This window comes from Theropithecus gelada, chromosome 14 (genome assembly GCF_003255815.1).
Source record: "Theropithecus gelada isolate Dixy chromosome 14, Tgel_1.0, whole genome shotgun sequence".
In the NCBI taxonomy this organism is placed as follows: domain Eukaryota; kingdom Metazoa; phylum Chordata; class Mammalia; order Primates; family Cercopithecidae; genus Theropithecus; species Theropithecus gelada.
In genome coordinates, this window is record NC_037682.1 from 42,652,910 (window position 1) to 42,672,629 (window position 19,720).

At 35.5% G+C, this 19,720-nt stretch overlaps 1 protein-coding gene across 4 annotated transcripts in view; it reads right to left on the reverse strand.

Moving 5' to 3' along the window:
- Nucleotides 1-19,720, reverse strand: part of GAS2 (growth arrest specific 2) — a 142,439-nt gene that overhangs the window by 56,468 nt on the left and 66,251 nt on the right. For all 4 annotated transcript variants that reach the window (XR_003115694.1, XM_025357732.1, XM_025357734.1 and 1 more), the window contains exons 5-7: nt 19,352-19,415; nt 7,391-7,532; nt 681-788 (exon numbers count right to left, since the gene is read on the reverse strand). Coding sequence is in view for 3 of the 4 variants with exons in the window: in XM_025357732.1 (XP_025213517.1) it covers nt 681-788; nt 7,391-7,532; nt 19,352-19,415 (314 nt within the window). In the remaining variant the exon portion in view is untranslated. The remainder of the gene's footprint in view (nt 1-680; nt 789-7,390; nt 7,533-19,351; nt 19,416-19,720) is intronic.

Here is a 19,720-nt window from a genome sequence, read left to right on the forward strand (position 1 = left end):
TTAAAAAGACCTGTTATGCAAATAAGTTTTGGTCAAAAACAGAAATTAAGAAAACTTTACAAGGGCAAAATTTCAAGAGTCATTGCAGATTTGAGTATTGTGAGAATACACATTGCTGGTACTAGATGTACGTATTCAAATCATTGTGTTCTACAAAACAGCAAGATATTTTTTAACTTTTTCAACTGAGGAAAGAATATAGTTTTTTTTAAAAAAATCACAACCTCTGTTCCTTTAGAAATGACTAAACCATAAAGCAGAAAATTACTTTTATTTTCAACTGCCGATTTCTAGGAATGTATCGCTATTTTTCATTTTCTTATTTTTTTTTTAAAAAAAGAATTATTGGTCTTAGTAAAAGTCACAAACTTGCTTTGAGAGATTAAATTATCTTGATTCTTAGCAAAACAGAACACAAATGGAAAGGCTTCTTCATTCTATTTGATCTCCACCTGTCTTTGGTGTGTATGTGTTTTGGTATATGTACAAAGAGAAAACAGTTCTATTTAGCCTTCAGTAGAACATTATAATGTATGCTACTTAAAAAAAAAAAATTCGTACCACGTATCTTTAAATGTAAGCACCATATGGAAGTTCCTGCTCTTATCTGTCATATTTCCCCTAACTCAAATTCTGAATGTTTCCATTAGGAACAAAATAAGTGAAAAGTAAAACTTTACCCTAATGAAAAGGATCTTCTCTCCCACTCGGTATCTTCCTTGGGAGAGCCGCTCCACACAGAACTTGTTTGGGCATTTGCAAGGAGGATCTTCAGAAATTCGTTTCACCTGAAATAGAAGAGCAGGCAAATTCATTCTTCTTAATTAGGTTGCATTTATGTTAATTTGCTCCAAGGACTCCACGGCCCCTGAACCCTTAATGACTTTAAACTTGTTCTTTATCTATGGACATCATGTGAGCATAAGAATATCACATTAAATCATAACTACGTAAAGTTCAGGTCCCAAAGACATCTGAAGGCAAATGACTGCACTAAGGCATAAGCTAGCTAATGACAGTGACGAGGCTGGAGGATAATGAGCGGGAAATCAACTGAAATTATAGAATATAAAAAATCAGCTGGGTTCCTACTTTTGGAGGACTGAAAAGACGATGCACATTTGGGTTGTCAAGGTCAACCTGTTGAAAACTAGAATAGAAAGTATGTTAACATAGAGTTTATGTTACTTCAGTATAATTTTAATTGCATTAATTTTACTCAGTTTCAGAATAAATTGAGAGTGAATTTAACAAGTTGTTGTTGTTGTTGTTTTTTAAATGAGATTATTGTTTCACCTTATTTTGAACTCTAAGATTTTCTCTAAGAATTAATCTCATTTACTCAGATTTACCCTGCAACTCATTCCATCTCAGTAATTCCTACCTATCAAACCCTTCTTCGACCACGTTTTACAGCTTACGTGTGTTCTATGTAATCGATGCCTGAATATCAGATTTTCATCCCTGTTATATCTATTCTTCCACTCTTTTAAAAATACATGATCTAAATGATATGTGCACAAAGCTTATGAATAGTTGTGATTACTAGAAGATGATATAATAGCCCACGATTTTAGGAACAATTTAATGTTTATGTTTTCCCTGACTGGGAACCCTCACTCTGTCTGCTCTTCCACTAACCAACCAACCAATCAACCGAAAACAATAATCTCCTGTGTTTTGAGGAAAAGTTTCCACAGAAGAAACAGAAAGCTATAAATGATGTGCAGCCTGCATTTAGAAGCTAGATAGAACAAATTTAGAAATTGGCCTGGATTTTCCTCACCAAAATTCTTCCACGAAGATGTCATGGTGTCTACATTTATGTCACAAAAGAAATGCAATCATTCCTTCAAATAATTCAATTTCTGACTTTAAACAGCCTTCTAAGCAAAAACTGTGCAGAGGGTAAAAGATGAACTCAATTGCATGTTAATGTAAAGGAATTAAACAACTTGTTTTTCCTAGAATAAGAAATGTTCCCGAAAGTATGGAAGCATAAGACACTAGAAGAATAACCAAAAAAAGGAAAAAAACCCTGAAATTAAATTTATCTCATAAGCAATTATGACTCAATGAGGATGTATACAAAGAGAATCAACACTATTTGGGGGGGAAAGAACAAAAGAACCAACTTTAATATATACATTGCCATCAGTCCGTTTTGCTGTCCCTAATTCTGCTGACATATAAACCTATAGCTTTTGGTACTTATTTTTATCATAGCATATTGTATCTCATTTAGTGGTTAACCTTAATGTCTTCTCGCTAGACTGAGTTCCTTTAGAGTTAAGATGGTATTTCACTATATTTTAAAATCATTGATATAAAGCACATCTTAATGGCAAATAAGTATTCATTAAATATACATTGACAAAATAGATAAATAAGAACATGAATCTATACAGGCCACAGGGGGAAATTAGAGGAACATAATAATCATGGATTCACAGAATCTTAGAAATAGCTTTCATCAAAAAGTGAGAAAACTACTTAACATTAAGTTAGTGATTAGGGCAATTACTTTGTGTTCTGTGTTTGTTCTATCTTCTTATACTTGGCCCATAGACACATTCACCCCAGTACTAATAGACTTCTGTTCTAAGAAATTGTTTGAAAGGTTATTTCTAATGGGACGATGATAATAAAACAAGATGTACAAAAGTTGAATAATGATCATATCATTTCCTTCCAATAATGCAGAACCACATTCTGGGACTGAGGGTAGGGTCACAGGACCAATGAATGTTGTCTTTGGTTCCTGTTTTCAGTGTTTTTTCTACGTGTATCTCTTTCTATATGTGTTTTAAAATATGTTTAAATATAAATATGTGTATATATATGTAAATTATGTTTATGCCATTGCTAAAAGTGGTACAGTTTTTCTTTTCACCACAAATAAGGGCTTCCATGAGGAAAGCAAGGATGAAGAAATAGAGGGGCATTGGGAGGAGGGGTTGATCATCCAGAAGAAAATCAGACTGACAGCATCAAGAAAGCACATGGCCTGAGGCCTAAACTTTAGGAGGATCATGCTTGGCACAATTTTGCTGCCATGTGGTAATTAACCAAAGAGTAAATTGATGTTCAACTGGTTCCTCCACTAAAAAATGACAATCGTAAGTCTGTGTCGAAAGTATTTCCATTTTTCAGTGTTCTCAGACAAAAGACAGAAACTCTTGGTATCAAATGAAGTAAAATACAAGAAACATTTTCTCAAGTGGCCTGCCCTTCTCTAATGCCTTTCTAGCTTTGAAAATGGAGTTGATTTTAAAAATCAAGGGCTGTTTTTGTAGTTGTATGAGAGGTGGAAGCAGAAATGAAAGAAACAAGGCCAGACTGTGGCCAGTGGAAATATATTGTTAAGTAAACAGTGACTGATGACATCTATGCTTCTTACATTACCTAGGGAAAAGTCAGTCTGGCAGGTGTTCTTTTTTGGCTAGGAACCCAGCCAGTTTTCTGCTGAAATGGGATTTCAAGAGGAGCCTGATTACTCAGAATTATGCTATCTCTCATCCCCAGACTGAGGAAGTTGATGGAGAAGAGGAAGAAAGTAAGAATGATTTCTGAGAACCGTATTCAACTCATTGTGTGAGAACTAGCCCAGCAAAGAGGAGAACTAAACCTGACTCCACCGTTTTATCACAGCTGAATCACTCTATCAGGACATCTGGAGAATAAATTAATCTGAATGGACACCACTGTGTTTCTTTCATGATATCTTGATTAAAGAAGGTGATATATTTTCCACATAAATGGTCACCTATTTTTTCCCACTATTCCCCTAAGTATCAAACAAAGAAATGTGAAGAAACATTGAAGGTTTCAAAACTGGCAGTTATTGCTGAAACTGTTCACTGGAATATAATAACTTAACACAGATCTGCTTATTTTGCTTTCTGTCTTTTATTTTTATTTCTTGTTTATTTTCCCCCCTTTTATTACCCCTCGTCTCTTTTTCCTCCTCCTTTTCTTTTTTGAGGTGGTAGATAATAGCTTTCCCAGAGTAAAAATAGCCAGTATTATTAACTAAATGCAGAAACTCTGCAAGCAATCTCTATTTTATATTTCTATTCTAAAACCCATGTTGGGGTACATCAATTTGAACTCCCAACTGCTATATATGCCCCACATGCAGTGAAGCGGTTACTATAGGAACAATTTCCTTTTATATTAGATATATTAATTTCTGATTTAAAACGTTAGTGAAGTTCAAATTACTTTTCTCTCTGTTCCACTGTTCCTGAAATAAAACACTTCAGTAAAAACAAACAAACAAACAAACAAACAAACAAAAAAACCTATCAAACAGAATGCAAATAGTTCAATGTAGTTTTCTCCAGTGTAAAATGAAGGAACAAGAGGCTTCTGTGGTCAAATAAGTTTGGAAGATTCCAGGTTAAACAAGATCTTATTATGGAACTCATTAGAGTCTTTGATATGCCAAACTATATCACCAGACTCTAGATGAGGACTATAGTAAGTTGTATTTCTCAAACTAATTTAACCATGGTGTCTTTGATCAAACATTCCTTGAAAAATGCCATTTTAAAGACTTGTGAAACATAGTATTCTAGCCGACAAAGGCACAGAAATATCCACATTGTATATTTCCTACATTCGATTAAAACTTTTAACTAAGCAGATGGTTATGTTCTAAACTCTGGTAAACTTTAAAGAAGGTTTAAAGTTCCTGTGAAATTCCTTCCATTGCTCTCAATAGAGAGCACACAATTTGGGAGTAGGGGAGAACCACCGTGGACTGACTGACTGGCTTACAGCTTACAATTGTATGGAAAGTCTTTATCTCACTCTCTTTTTCTGAACTGGAGTATTGGTTTAATTCTGAAATCCTTTTCATAGATTTCCTACCACCTTCCTGCCCTCTCTTGTTTTTCTCCCGATCCCAAGGATTGTCAGATATGAGACAAGCTAGTGAAGAAAGAAAATCATCCTAGCTACTTTTTCTAGGTTCACAGAAATAGCTTCAAGTGGCAGCATCTCCTCCCTCTACAAAGTTACAATAGAAATGAAAGGTGCATGCATTTTCAGAGCATGTGGCCAATTTGGATAAATAGAATAAGGGAGAAGGTTAAACTTTGATTAGCTACATTGATAATTTATCCAACAAACATGGTACTGGATATAGATCAATAAAATATGGTCCTTGTCTTTGAGTACAAGGTCTGCACCTTGAGATGAAAGAATATTTGTGCCTAATACAGTAAATGCTTCATTAAATATGTACAAATACTTGGAACACCAAGGAATAATTTGCCAAGTATACCTGGGATGAGAGATACCAGAAAAATCTTTATATAGGAGGTAGCACAACCTTAATTTTAAAAGATGGAAAGGTGCTTAAAAGTAGTGTAATAGGTGAGTAGGCAGAAATATGGTGAGAAAGCAACAATGGCTTCATCAAAATGCAGGGACAAAAGCAGCAGACAAAATAGCCAGAAAACACACAGTAGGCCAGAACATGGAGGGCAATGGACTATATGACATGTGAACGAGCTTGGGTCTCACCCTAGATGTTATAGGGAACCCTATAGAATTTTAACCAAATCCAAAGTGCGTTTAGTTTGATCCTTCTGGTAGCGGAAATGTTGTGGAGATGCATTTCAAGAATGGAGTGGTCAACAGTGTCAAATACCAGGAAGCGATCTCATAATTTCAGGACTAAAAAAATTCATTCGATACAGTAATTCATTCAATAGGAGGTTAAGACGGACATTAACCAGATACTCTTCAGTGGTCTGGAACTCTGACTATAAGGTATTTTTTGAAAAAATGAATGAAGGTGATAGCTGAGAGGATATGGACTATAAGCAAGTATATTTGCCACAGGAAAATACATTTATAACAGAAAGACTAGAGGTACATCTTACCCTAAAGTAAGTCTAGTCAAAAAAGTATATTGACAGAGAAGAAAGAATGTTCTCATCAATATATAAACAATAGACCATTATCTACTATTAACATAACGTTACTCAATTTCCTTACAAAATAAAAAGTGAAATACTATGAAAAGCAAGGTATATGACCAATTCTTCGATAAAGTTATGTCATTTTAAAATCCTTTTCAGTAGCATTAAATCAAAATGTCTTACCTGTTCTTCTTTAGTTCCAGAGTGATTGAACAGTTACCCAGAAGAAACCAAATTAAACTGGCTAAGATACCTTTAAGAGCTAATATGTTTGCTGCCCTTAAAAGAAATGAGGGTTCTTAATCTATGAGACAAACTGTTATATTTCGGCTCATCTAAGTCTGCAATAGCGTTTATAGTGTCACATGGAGAAAAGCAAAAGTCAGATAAATCTCTTTATCTGCATCCTGTAGTGTCGAACCATTTTCCCAGCTCTTTTCTGCTCATATCCTGGAGGAAGAAACTCACAGCTATAGACAACCAGTCCTTTTCAGTTCTGCCTATTTTTACAGCTGGCATTGTGGTTGGTGCTAGTTTCTAAGGACTCTCTCCATATATGTGAGATATAAGTCAGTCTAATGCCTCTGGCATAGCGATTTTCTATAAAATTCATAAGCAACTACAACTCCCAAAATACAAACTTTGCATAAACAACATCCCAGTCACTCATGATTTATCTCCTTTATTAATACTTTTTACATTTGCACTTAAAATATATGTGTGGAGGGCATATGCATACACATACTCAAGCACACCACTTTTCATAACCAATAACTACTTAACAGACAACCAAGGTACCTTGAGAGTTTCAATTCACCGTGTTTGCTGTTATACCTAAAAACAACTTACTGTGATTCTGAGAGCATTGTTAAAACATTTCCTAACTACAAAAAATTGTGACTCAAGTACTCTGCTAAGTAGAGGGACCTTGAAGAGTTAGACAAAACTCTGCTGGAATCTAAGCTCCTCCCCTCCCCTCAGCAGGTTACTCAACTTCTATGTTTCCATTCCTCAAGATGGAACCTGCCTTTCATATATGAGAGCACTTGAAAAACAATGGTAGTCCATACAAGGCACTTATCTTCTCTATCACATACTTTCCCTTCTTTAACAATCCTCAAGATCTTGTTTTCAGACTTCTTATCTGTGAAAGGGGGAATCATGATCCAGTGACAAAGAGACTTTCATGTTTTCAAATACAATTTTCAGGGAGCTGACTTATTCTAAAGTTATAGATATTGCTCTGCAGCATTAAGTGACACTTCATTTTAAACAACTAGTTCAGTTTTGAATCTCAAAATGAATTGTAGGACTACAAAGTTTTTCATATGGGCTTAAAATAAATTTCAAGAAAATTGATATAGGTAAAGATTAGACTGATATGAGATTGCACAGAATATGTTTTGTAGTGCAGGAGAGACTAACCGTTGGTAAGAAGTCTGACTGATTTTACTTACTGCATCATCCAGTAAGTTTCCTGTACTCTTTTTTCCAGAAGACTTTGATGAAGGAGAAGGTGAAGGAGAAGGGGCAGAAAGTGTTTCTTCTTGTTCAATCTCTTTTTCCAATTTTATCAAACCAGGAGGCTCCACACCATACCTTTAAAAAGACACTGGATCATTACACATGCATAACTTATAATGATAAAATTACAATATATTACATTTGATGATGAGCACCATGGGAGTAAATTGCTGACTTTTAAAAACAACATTCACTTTTTTCTGGCATTTAAATGGTAAGCTCTTGAATTAGCATCCTTCTAAGCAGAGGAAAAACACGTATACCTGCTGTGTATTCATATGTGCACATATATGGACACACATAGTATACTAAAAATAAATAAAAGCACTCAATGCAATATATTAATGAAACAGCAACATGAATAACCATGTAAAATGTGGTCTTCAGCATTCGCATTTACCAGCTTTACTGATATTAGTGCTGTAATTAAACTATTTTGAACCTAAGTTTGTTAAAAATAGAAATACAATCAGAGGGTCAGAGTCAAGTTTGCAAACAGCAATCCTCAGAAATAAACATCTTTAAGTGATTTAGCAGGAAAGAATTAACTTTGAATATATTTCCTATGGGCCCAGAACAATGTACTATCGGTTATACAATGTATAGGTTATGCTCCTAGGAACAGCATAATGAAAGCACATATATTGTGTTGGGAAACAACTGAGCAGAGAGGAAAGAGACATAATTTAGAGAAACAAGGTACAAAAAATCTGTGTTGCAAATTATAAATGCCAGAAAAGTTCAAAGGGAGAGACATAGTTACTATCTCCTGTAATCATGTATTTCTTTACCTAAATATAAAATTAGATTTGGTTTCCTAAGTAGATATCAACTGTACCTAGAAGGCCCACAATAATTCTAGAATTTGAGAGTTGCGAAGGGTTTTGGGGGTCATTAATTTACACCCTTTCACTTTTACAGATAACAATAGAGATCTAGAGAAAATATATAACTAGTGAGGAGCAGGATAAAGACTTAAATGCAGATTCTCTGACTTTAATCAGTTGATTGGGTGTTAAAAAGGAGGTGGAAAAATCACTTGGAGAGTTATAAAAATAGGTATTTTAAAAAATCAACTATTATCTACTTTTTATCTATTTTTTTAATCTACAAAGTAAATAATCTATAGGTAGATAATACATTGACAATATGTTTTAGTACCTCTTATTGAACAGTATATGAAAACATCATTAGATTTAACCTTAAATAACTGTCCTATTCTAATGGCTTATTATTTTAACTGATACCATTACACATATGTTCAGTACATACTCCTAGGGGAAAGCAGTTTCCCTATTCTTGGTGTTTTGTTTTTGCAGTGGATGCTCAAGTAGTTTTATTCCTGGCTTTTCTGCTTCATTACCCATCCACTACAACGTAAAAGGATTTATAAAATCAGTAAATTTAAGAATAAACTGAACATGCTTTACTTAGTTTACCCTACTTCTTCTGGAGAAGAAGCTGTCCACCAGGAGCCCTCCACATGGACCCCTACTTTGCTTGTGACTAGGCAGTTAATTGGCCTAATTCTGGAGCTCTGTTAAAGACACTAAGCATGTCTCTCAGCTTGGATCTTTTTAGCTGTAAAGGTGATATGTAAGTCTTTTATTTTCTATTTTTTCAGAATTCAGATAGTAAAGAGGGGTGCTATGTGTTAGGAGCCCTTTGAGAGATGGAAAATTTAAACAAAACAGTCTAGTGAGCTCAATTCTACTGAACAATTACTGCTTTGAGAACAGCCTCTAGTCCACAGATTCGTGTTTACTTACATCGATATCACTAGCTAAAAGGCTGTAGGCACCATTGAACATATTTCTAATCTTTCGTACATAGGTAACAGTTTATGGGACAGGACAATGGCGGAAACATGCTAGACTGCAAACTCTGTAGTGGTCGAGACCACCGTCTGTCTCATTCCAAGAATCACAAGCATCTCACATAGACCTGGGCACAGGGTGATTACCTAATAGCTACCATTTGAATGTAAAAAAAATTCCTCTATTCTCATATGAAAATAAGGTTCTTAATATGAATTCAGTCTTATGATTTTGAATCCCTAACTGCACACAAGGCTTTAATAAAACATGTAAGTATTAAATGTACCAAAATGCTTCACCAAAAAAAGTTAATCTGGAAGACTTTAACTTTGTCGAGAACTAGAGCACATTTTTTTATTTTTTTGTTTTCTAGTAATCATTGATTATGCTGAATTCTAGACAGCATCTGGTTACCTTGCTCTTGACAAGTACCAACAATACTCACACTAAGATTTATTTCTCATTCTTCTCTGAGTTAGATTTTGAACTAACTGCTCCATTAATCTACTTTTTAATTTTTTTGTTTTTTAAATAACTTCAACTTGTATTTTAGATTCAGGGGTACATGTGCAGAATTGTTACATGGGCATATTGCATAATGCTGAGGTCTGGAGTGCAAATGATCCCATTACCCAGGTAGTGATCATAGTACCAAATAAGTAGTTTTTGTTTAGCCTTTCCTCCCTCCCTTGCTCTCCACTCTGGAGTTCCCAGTGTTGATTGTTCCCATCTTTATGTCCATGAGTACCCAGTGTTTAGCTCTCATGTATAAGTGAGAACATGCAGTATTGGGTTTTCTGTTTCTGCTGTGTTAATTTGCTTAAGATAATGGCCTTCAGCTGCCTCTATGGTACTGCAAATAACATGATTTCATTCTTTTCTGTGACTGCATAGCATTCTATGTCTTATATTTTCTTTATCCAATCCACTGTTGATAGGCAATTAGATTGATTCCACGTCTTTGCTATTGTGAACAGTGCTGCTATGAACACATGAGTGCATGTGTCTTTTTGGTAGAATGATTTATTTTCCTTCGGGTGTATATCTAGTAATGGGATTGGTGAGTTGAATAGTGGTTCTAAGCTCTTTGGAAAATCTCCAAACTGCTTTCCTCAGTGGCTCAACTAATTCACATCATACCAACAGTGTATAAGTCTTCCCTTGTCTCAGCAGCTTCACCACTAACTGGTGGGTTTTTTGTTTGTTTGTTTGTTCGTTTGTTTTTGAGACGTGATCTTGCTCTGTCACCCAGGCAGATATGCAGTGGTGTGATCATGGTTCGCTGCAGCCTTGACCTCCTGGGCTCAAGTGATCCTCCAACCTCAGCCCCCTGAGTAGCTGGGACTACAGGCGCATGCCACCATGCCTGGCTAATATTTTTTTTTTTCTGTATTTTTTTGTAAAAGTGGAGTTTTTGTAATTTTTTGTAGAGGTGGAGCTCATCTCAAACTGGAGTCCAGTGATCTGTCTGCCTTGGCTTTCCGAAGTGCTGGCATTACAGGTGTGAGCCATTGTGCCTGACTTCATTATTGGTTTGATTCACATTTCTCTGATGATTAGTGATATTGAGAACTTTTTTGTATGTGTTGGGGCCAGTTGTATGTTTTTTTAAGTGTCTGTTCATGTCTTTTGCCCAAATTTTAATGAGGTTATTTGTTTTTGCTTATTGAATTGCTTAAGTTTCTTATAGATTCTGGACCTTAGATCTTTGTCAGGTGTGTAGTTTGTGAATATTTTCTCCCATTCTGTAGGTTGCTTGTTACTCTGTTGAATTTCTTTTGTTGTGCAGAAGCTCCTTAGTTTAATTAGTTCTCACTTGTCAATTTTTGTTTTTGTTGCAATTGCTTTTGTGGATTTACTCCTAGTATTTAGAAATCCTAGTATTTCCCAGGATTTTTTCTAGAATTCTTATAGTTTGAAGTCTTACATTTAAATCTTTAATGTATCTTGAGATAATTTTTGTATATAGTGATTGGTATGGATCCAGTTTCATTCTTCTGCTTATGGATACTCATTATCCCAGCACCATTTATTGAATAAGAGAGTCCTTTCTCCATTGCTTATTTTTGGCAACATTGTCAAAGATCGGATAGCTGCAGGTAGGCAACTTTGTTTCTGGCTTCTATATTCTGTTTCATTGTTCTGTCTGTTTTTGTACCATTACCATGCTATTTTGGTTACTGTAGCCTTAGGGTATAGCTTGAAGTCAGGTAATGTGATGTTTCTGGCTTTATTCTTTTTGCTTAAAATTGTGTTTGCTATTTCGGCTCCTTTTTTTTGGTTCAAATGAATTTTAGAATACGTTTTTCTACTTCCATAACAAATGACAGTTGCAGTTTGATAGAAATGGTGTGGAATTTATAGATTGCTTTGGGCAGTATGGTTGTTTTAATGATATTGGTTTTCCCACTTGTTTGTGTCATCTATTATTTCTTTTCTGCAGTGTTTTGTGGTTCTTCTTGTAGATATCTTTCACTTCTTTAGTTAGATGTATTCCTAGGTGTTTTTTTTTGTTTGTTTGTTTGTTTGTTTGTTTTTTTGTAGGGAGATAATTTGACTTCTTCTTTTCCTATTTGGATGCATTTTATGTCTTTATCTTGCCTGATTGCTCTGGTTAGAACTTCCAGTACCACGTTGAATAGGCATCCTTGTCTCATTCCCGTTCTTAAGGGAAATGCTTCCAGTTTTGACTAGCTTTTGCTTCAATATGATGTTGGATGATGTTGGCTGTGGTTTTGTCATAGATAGTTCTTATTCTTTTGAGGTAGGTTCCTTTAATGTCTAGTTCATTGAGTTTTTTTTTTATCATAAAGGGATTTTGGATTTTATCAAAAGTTTTTTCCATATCTATCAGATGATCATATGATTTTTGTTTTTAATTCTGTTTATGTGCTAAATTACATTTATTGATTTGCATATGTTGAACCAATCTTGTATTCCAGGAATAATGTGCTGTTAAATTCAGTTTGCTACTATTTTGTTGAGAATTTTTGCACCTGTGGTCAACAGAAATATTGGCCTGTAGTTTTCTTTTTTCATTGTGTCTTTGCCAGATTTTGGAATCAGGGTGATGCTAGTTTTACAGAATGAAGTTGGGAGGTGTCCCTATTCCTTAAATTTTGGAATAGTTTCAGTAGAATAGATACCAGCTCTTCTTTGTATGTCTGGTAGAATTTAGCTGCGTACTCATCTGGCCCAGGGCCTTTTTTTTTTGGTAGGTTTTTTATTGCTGATTCAATTTCAGAATTCAATATTGGTCTGTTCAGGGTTTCAACTTGTTCCTGATCCAATCTTGTGAGGTTGTATGTTTCCAGGAATTTATCCATTCCTCTAGAGTTTCTAGTTTGTATATATAGGGTGTTCATAATAGTCTCTGAGGATCTTTTGTATTTCTTTGGGATCAATTGTAGTATCATCCTTGTCATTCCTGACTGAGCTTCTTTGGATCTTCTCTTTTTCTTTGTTAATCTAACTAGTGGTGCATCAATCTTGGTATCCTTTCAAAGAAGCAACTTTGGGTTTCATTGATTCCTTGTATGGATTTTGGGGTCTCAATTTTGTTCAGTTATGCTCTGATTTTAGTTATTTCTTTTCTTCTGCTAGCTTTGGGGTTAGTTTGTTCTTATTCTCCTATTTCCTTTATAACCTACTTCTAAAATTTCACAAATCACTTAACCTCGATGAGTCTATTTTTCTATCAGAAAAGTAGAAATGAAAATGGCCTGTTCTCAAGATCTATTGTAGCAGTGGAGGGAGGGAGGCAAGAGGAAGAATCTTAGAAAAGCAACTGCTACTGAACATCTTCCATGCACCTGACATTGTTGGATATCTTGACATATATTATTTCTGAATCTCAGTTTTATTTAAATATAAAATGGAAATTCTAATTTCTATGTTTTAATATTATTAGAAGGAATTAAAATAGTATACTTTATGTGTCCAGTATAGTGTCTGACACATGGCACAACATCTGAGATTGTTGATAAGCTAATTGACAAATTAAGTGTTGCACAACCTGGAAACTGCAGCACTAAGGTTCTGTTGCTAAAATTCTTGGTTTTTAGAATATATTATACCACTGAATGACATCGTGTTGACTTCAAAATTAAGGTGTTAAAATACAAAGTAATATTGTTATATTCTTTACCAAAAAAATTACTGTAGGTATTTTTTAAATAAATTTCCCTAGAATTGTGAAATATCAGAAAAATCTCAGTACTGGAGTTTAGCAGATCAAGTTATAAATTCAGCTTTGCTACTAACTCACTGGATAAAATTCGGCAAGCAGTCCCTTTTAAACTCTGTAAACTTTTCTGCCATCTTAGTTCCAGGAAGCTATAAAATTTGGTTATGTATAATGTTCTTAAGAGTATAACATAAACTTAGTAGTGAGGCTAGAGTAACTTAAGACATGAGAAGTCACAGCCAAATAAAAGTCATCCATAAGTGAAAATATCATATTTGAAACTTAAATTAGGTGAATTGGAAAAATATTATTTCATTTGTAATTGTAGGTAGATTCATGCCCCCTTTCAGGGAAAGATTGCATAATTTTTAAATTTTTTTACAAAGTGAAATAATAATAAATATGTTAGAGTAACAACAGACTTGGCTCTATGTCCAATATAAACAAAGTAGACTAGGTTTGAATAAAATTGGTAACAAAGTCACACATGGAAAACCTTTCTCTGGAGATTTTTCTTTATCTGGGAATGCTGAAAATTAGTTATGCCACTGAACATAAAAAATCAACACTAAGTCCCAAATCTCTGCTTATATTGGCTTTTGAATACTTCAAACTGCCTAAGGTACAGTCAGCCAGTCCTGAAATGCATACTTAAACACAATCATTGGCTTCCTGTCTGTCTGGAGATGTCAACAGATTGTAAATCACAAAATTCCCTTTGGGTTGGGGGCTTGCACCTGCAAGCCAACTTAGTCATCAAATAGATCTTTTTTCTGTTCTCCAAAAGGCTGCTTCATTCTGGTTTCCATGAACTCTATACCACTCCACATTTTTATTTTGTCTATGAGGTTTTTACACATTTATAGTATTTTCCACTCCCTTCCAACTACAAAGATTTCAGAGTTTTAGAATGGAGTAGCTGTTGTTCTCCAACAAATTAACCAAAGAGACCAAGAAGGTCGAATCTACTAAAATCATATCCTCATACCTTTATACCCCAGTGATATGAAAGTAGGGTGAATACTCAAAGGGCAACATACCCTTGTCTCATTTTTTTTTTTTTTTTGAAAAAAAGTGATAGGGAACAGGTCTTATGGTTAATGACTTTATGATGAGGTTTTAGGAATGGATTTCTCATTTTTCTGGCACTTGACACAATTTTCGAGCTCTAGGTAAAATAACTAAGTCCCCAAACTGAGACCTGAACTAGAAAATTTACTCAAACTATTTAGTAGTCTAGAGTTTTCAAACAAAAGACATCTGGATCCTATTTTACTAGGGTTAGAGGAACAAATTTTACAGCCTAGTGCAAGAAACTGCCCTTTTAAAGGCATATAACAGACAGTTTATAGATTCTTGCAAGATAATTTTTTCCTCATTTATCTTCTGTTTTAAAGCAATTTAAAGATTGATTTAGATTTGGAAGGAAATTTCAACCATGTGAAAGTATATGATGTTCTCAGCAGTTAGCTCAAGTGCTTTAAATAGGATGGATCAGTTAATCACCTTTGTATAAGAACATTTTTTTCTTTTAAGTAACTTTTCCTTTCATAAGACCACGAATTAAAATGAGAGATTAAAGAAAATGTTCAGAAAGTATATTTCTTTTAAATGGTCATAAATTTTGCTCCAAATCAAGGAAATACTAAAAAATAAAAATCATAAAAAACTTCACTCTACCACTGATTATTGATTATGACCCCAAACAAAAATATCAAAAGTTGTTTTTTACTTCTATTATAAGGATCATTTTAATTCTACAGTCAAAAAATGTTGAATTTATACTAACTTTGTTTTCAGTAATGAATATCAAAGCACTGTCATTAAAAATATCTTTGAGGTTTTATTAACTTGCTTTTATACAGAGTTTTACTTTTCACAAGTCAAACACATATTTTATATTCAGAAACTGATATTTTTCTGAAATATTAGCAGAGGGATTTCACTCTCCAGTGATGATAGCTCTATTTAGTTGAAAATAAAGGAAGTTTTACCCATGAGAACAAAAATAAGTGGTCTCATTCAGCCATCTCAGAACTCAGAGAAGCCCACAGCTTGCAAAGGAGCTTCACTAAGTGTCCCCAGAGAGGAAAACATGGCAGAGAATCAGAAACTCACTGGGAATCATTTCCAAAGTGATGTTTATGGTTTTAAAATTATGTTTATGTAATCTGGAAAAGTGTTTCGAATCAAATATAAGAATACATCGTCTTTCAATGATGAAAAACACAAAACTCACAATATTGTACTGGAGACTTCATTAAGGTTTAAACTCATCTGCTCTGTGTGCAAATTACTGTTGTGATTATTGAGAGTGCTCCCAAAATCAGTTCTAGTTCTGCCTAAAACTGCTTTAAGTTATTAATTTGTATAATCCTTTACGGGTTTGTGAGAAGCACAAATTTAAGCATTTAGATGTAAGTTTAATGTATGGAAGGCAAAATTTAGGAGTAAAATTAGATTAAGAGAAATTTCCCTTTTTTCTTTCAACTAATTATGCTTCAACACAGGGGTAAAACAGTAAGATCTGGGTTTATTGGGTTGTTGTTTGTAAAACACATTTGAATTTGCATCAAAATGAAAAAAACTTTAAATGTATCCAGAGAGAAACCTAGACATTCTTACTTAAATGTTCAATCTATCCTACTGGTATTCAACTGTTTACCATCACGTCACACACTGAAACAACAGTAGCACCATGAATAACTCATTAGGATATTTTTATTGCTGGAAGTACACAATACTTCACACCATCCAAACGAGTAAAGAAGATAAAAGACCAAATTTGCAAATTAAATTTTTTTTTTTTTTTTTTTTTTTTAGACGGAGTCTGGCTCTGTCGCCCAGGCTGGAGTGCAGTGGCCGGATCTCAGCTCACTGCAACCTCCGCCTCCCGGGTTTACGCCATTCTCCTGCCTCAGCCTCCCGAGTAGCTGGGACTACAGGCGCCCGCCACCGCGCCCGGCTAGTTTTTTGTACTTTTTTTAGTAGAGACGGGGTTTCACCGGGTTAGACAGGATGGTCTCGATCTCCTGACCTCGTGATCCGCAAATGTAAGGGGTATCTTAATCCTTGTGGATCTTCTTTTGTAAAATCCATAATTTATTTTTTGGTAAAGTGAATAATCACTGCTTTTATCAGGTTGCATGGTAATGAAGCACGGTCAGAAATGGAACAACCCCAAATCACAATTTTAAAATATTTGGGTGGGAGGAACCCTTCATATAATGTATCACCTTGAAAATGACAAGGTTATTATAATTCACTTTCATTTACCAAGATTTTAATTTGTTGTACATCCTGTAACAAGGGACAATTTATGTCAGACTCAGAGCTGGAGGAAAGGTGATCCTTAAAGGCATTTTATAATTGGGCAGCTTGTCTTGCTCTTTGATGGCTTGTCTATGATTAAAATGTTTACTCAGCGGCCTCCCTAATCAGAGTGCTCATGTAATATAATACATAATAACAATATATAAAATAGCCGGGCGCGGTGGCTCAAGCCTGTAATCCCAGCACTTTGGGAGGCCGAGGCGGGTGGATCACGAGGTCAGGAGATCGAGACTATCCTGGCTAACATGGTGAAACCCCGTCTCTACTAAAAATACAAAAAATACAAAAAACTAGCCGGGCGTGGTGGCGGGCGCCTGTAGTCTCAGCTACTTGGGAGGCTGAGGCGGGAGAATGGCGTGAACCCGGGAGGCGGAGCTTGCAGTGAGCCTAGATCACGCCACTGCACTCCAGCCTGGGAGACACAGCGAGACTCCGTCTGAAAAAAAAAAAAAAAATTAAAAAAAAATAAAATAAAATAAAATAAAATAAAATAAAATCCAGAAATAAGGCAAATGCTATAAACTTAAATTGGAGGAAAATGTATAAATCCCACCTAATTCTAGAGATAGAATAACCCCGTCTGTGTACTTCTGTATCACAACTTGCAGAAGCAAGATGCTTATCTGATGAAATATTTAGAATATTTAAGTAACAAAAAAGTTTTTTTTTCTCTATTCTCTCTTTAAGTAGGAACTCTAGACAATCCGTATTTCTTTTTGTTTGTTTGTTTTTGAGGTGGAGTCTCGCTCTGTGGCCCAGGCTGGAGTGCAGTGGCCGGATCTCAGCTCACTGCAAGCTCCGCCTCACGGGCTCACGCCATTCTCCTGCCTCAGCCTCCTGAGTAGCTGGGACTACGGCGCCCACCACCTCGCTCGGCTAGTTTTTTGTATTTTTAGTAGAGGCAGTTTAATCCTGTTAGTCAAGATGGTCTCGATTTTCTGACCTTGTGATCCTCCCGCCTCGGCCTCCCAAAGTGCTGGGATTACAGGCGTGAGCCCTGGCGTCCGGCCAACTTCCCCTTTCTTAAGCGATAGATGCTAAGTCCTTGGTTTTCACTTGACTCAAGGCCATTTGTCTTCCAGGCCAGAAGCCCCAAGGTTTGGTGGGGGAGTAGGTGTGGCAGGGTCCTAGAAGCAAGAGGTGTATCTTTATCCTGCTCCTGCTCCTTCACAGAACCCAAGTATGTGGCAGCAATGATAGAGAATGAAGTCCTAAGAAACAGCCAGATGCCACAAGTTTGAACTCTGCCTGCGCAGTGGATATCTGAGAGCACCAAGACTAGAGAGTTCTCCCCCAGAGGCCTTCCCACAATTAACTGGGAAGAGTGTGAGGTAAATAGAAATATCTTCACATGTCTCAAATTGTTTTTTTTACTCCCTGTTGAGGTAAGACTCAAAAATACTCAATTTGAATTGAAAAACATTAAAGCAATATTTTGCACACCCAATTATTGTGGCAAAATAAAATTTATACCCGATGCACAATTCACGAAGATTGTATTGATATGATGATATAAAGAACTTGAGGTTACACATTCTGATTACAGGTTAATTTTCTATTGGATCAAAGAAAGGTCTATTAATTGGCAGCAAGTTTTCTAGCCATGTTGTAAATTGCTGGTGTGCTCACCCATTTTTTTCTTGATTTTATTAATAAATTATTTGAGAATATTCATTCAGTGTTAGTTCTCACTTTATCTTACTTGTTCATCTGATCTCAACCCTAAAAGTATACCGAGATGTGGATAAGAAACCATTTTCTAATTAATCTTAAATTTTTAATTTGCATCAAGACTTCTTCAAACGTTTGTATCTTTATTTCCTGTTCTTTGGGCTTCACGGACTGGCCAGAAGCCCTGTCTGATGGTATATGCAATATAATAAATGGGAAAACATGAAACCAAAGCAAGTAGGTTTAGCTAACAGAGTTCCTTCCTCTGCTTATTTAGCTATGATTTCTGCAATTAATTCTTCTTTTGCCTTCCTACAGGAAAAAACAGGTTTCAAAGAGGCTTCTACATAAGGATAACATTCTATATCTTTTTCTAATAAAAACATAGATAATTTTAAAACTATCATCCCAGTCAGAAGTGGAAACGAAAAGAGCAAAATGTTGAATGAGGGAAAGTAAAAAAAGGAATAAAAAGGGAGGCTGAAAATTATTAAAAAGTAAACAGGAAGCTAGGAGGTTAAGGAGGAGGAAGATAGACAGAATATGGGAATAGACTTCCACTAAGGAGAACTGTCATATAAAACTGCATGTACAATGTCCTCCCCCACCCCCAAGAAAGTTTTGGAGGGAAAATGTATTTTATTAAATGATATTAGCAAATGCTTAGACATAGTGGCTTTGACAACAAGATCTTGAGGTTAAGAATATTGGTGGCACACTTTTAGTTTGGTCAACTGCTGCCCTAAAGAAGTTCATACTATCATTCGCGAATGAGTAGCTTCTCAACATCCAGGTTGAACATTAGCAATGAAAAGCCAGCAAGCTTCTGTGTTGCTTGGATGCTGAAATCGTCTATGTCGTGACATAGTTGCAGTGGTTTGACCTACCTGGCTGCAATCCGGCCAAGCTCTAGCAGACAGAGACACACTTCTCTGGGTTGCTTGTGGAGGACTGAAAGACAAGACAGAGGCAAACACCTTTACAATAGAAGGAATAAGCAGCTCAACAGTACTGGCTTGCCAGTGACCCTCATCCCTCATGCTCCCAGGAAAGGATCTAGTCTTCATTCTGACAGTCATAGAACCCATCGCATTCCTCAATTCACCTGGCTCTACTAAAAGTTTAAATTTGTTCTCAAAATTCTGCCTATGCTTCCTGTTGAAAGCTATTCGTCTCAGGAACTCTCACCCCAGGTAAATCTCACCCTAAAAATGTTTTCTTCAATTAATTAATATTGGTAAGTCAATATTGGATAC